Source organism: Aplysia californica, unplaced genomic scaffold (assembly GCF_000002075.1).
Source record: "Aplysia californica isolate F4 #8 unplaced genomic scaffold, AplCal3.0 scaffold00085, whole genome shotgun sequence".
Taxonomy (NCBI): domain Eukaryota; kingdom Metazoa; phylum Mollusca; class Gastropoda; order Aplysiida; family Aplysiidae; genus Aplysia; species Aplysia californica.
In genome coordinates, this window is record NW_004797355.1 from 1,188,537 (window position 1) to 1,190,292 (window position 1,756).

The window sequence follows — 1,756 nt, forward strand, 5'->3', positions numbered from 1 at the left end:
TATGTGTGTGTATGCAAAATGTTATGTTCATACGAGTATTATAATGTTAAATTCTTTGGAAAGTTTTAAACTTTTTACTGAAGAAATTATTTACACTAACACATTTTCTGATTTTAGTGCTAAGGCAAGAAAATAATGTGTTTGCCTTAGGGAGCGATCCTTGCAAAGGTCTTCACTATGATAAAAAAATATATGACATATTATTTTGAAAAAGCCACAATTTAAAAATCCAGTTGGCAACTGAACCCACTGCTTGATATTTTTGCGTATTTGTTTTAATTTTCGACGAAAGGTAAAGGTTCATAGATGATTGATTTATCACTTTGAATGCATGCTTAGGGAATTTCAGAAATGACTAATTTTTGTCGATGAGGAACTCAATAGATCACTTACTAAGATCATATATATATATATATATATATAAATATATGTATCCTTTGGTAATTGTCAATTGTCTATAAAAATTGAAACTAATGTCTTTTTCAGGACGTCATGAAAGAGTGCAAAGTTGACCAAGCAAATATCAAAGGAATTGGTTTTGATGCAACATGCTCCATGGTTGTCCTTGATGCAAATTTTCAACCCCTTTCAGTTTCTCCCAATGGTAAATTCTTTGTGTTTGTTGAAAATGAAAATTAATTGTTACTACTTATCTGGAGTTTTGTGTCATTATTCTTGAATCCTCTCAATAAAAAAAAGACAGCCCAAAACCCAACTTTATTTTTGTCATTTGAGATTATATGGGCGAGGGAAGTCAATATTTATGACATCGTCTGTCGGCGGAGCGGGAAGAGGATATAGTTGGCTTCAGAAGAACTAAAATAGATGTTAACCGATTGCTAATATAGAAATATGACGCCTGTTGGAGAGGTGTTTAAGATAAAATGTCTCCTACCCTAGTGATTCAATTCATATTTACACTGATGGGTCAGCCTTCAAGGGAACTATTAATGCAGGCTTTGGGGTAAGAATAGAACATTCTGACAAAACATGTGAAGAACTATTTGATGCTTTTGGTTCTTCTTGTACAAATTACGAGGCAGAGGCCATCGCCATTGAAGCAGCAATCTTCCACCTAACCCACATTTTCATTATATATCCAGACAAAATCAAGGACACTGTTATCTTCACAGACAGAAAATCAGTACTCCAAGCTTTGGAAAACATGAATTTCGAAAGCCCAGCCTGCCTATCTGTGGCTCAAATAATCAACACCTTCATACAGGCCTATGCCGTCGACCTGACTGGATACCTGGACACAGCAATATCCAGGGAAACAACATAGCAGACACCCTTGCCAAGAAGGGAGCATCACAAACACAACCTCAAAACCCAGTGTCACAACAGACAGTCAAGGACATCATCAAATGTGTGATGTCAGGGGACAAGATAATTAGGGGAGTGGCACGCCCTTGGATGACGTCAAGAGTCCGGCGCGAAATAGGCAGACATCGTCTGAGACACTCACTGAGGTATTCAGTCGAACTCAGGACCACGACGAGGCAACATTTATCTTGGACGGGGGCCCCCTGACAGACCCGACTCATCGGACCGCCAGGTAACTTTACACAAATGTAACAGTACACACCAGGGAACAGTGGCTGAATGGTTGGGCAATGGGCAAAACTGGAAGAAATGCATTTGCACACATGACTGCTCCCAACTCAAAAGATGAACTAAATTCCCTGAGTAGAAGAGAACAAGTCGCTATCTTTCATCTGGGAACACAACACATCCCACTGAATTCCTACCTAAA

The 1,756-nt window shown here is 38.6% G+C and overlaps 1 protein-coding gene across 1 annotated transcript in view; it reads left to right on the forward strand.

Moving 5' to 3' along the window:
- The window catches only part of LOC101858396 (FGGY carbohydrate kinase domain-containing protein), a 21,283-nt gene that overhangs the window by 2,944 nt on the left and 16,583 nt on the right, over positions 1 to 1,756 (forward strand). The window contains exon 3 of the mRNA XM_005094581.3: positions 487 to 604. Within this exon, the coding sequence (XP_005094638.1) occupies positions 487 to 604 (118 nt within the window). The remainder of the gene's footprint in view (positions 1 to 486; positions 605 to 1,756) is intronic.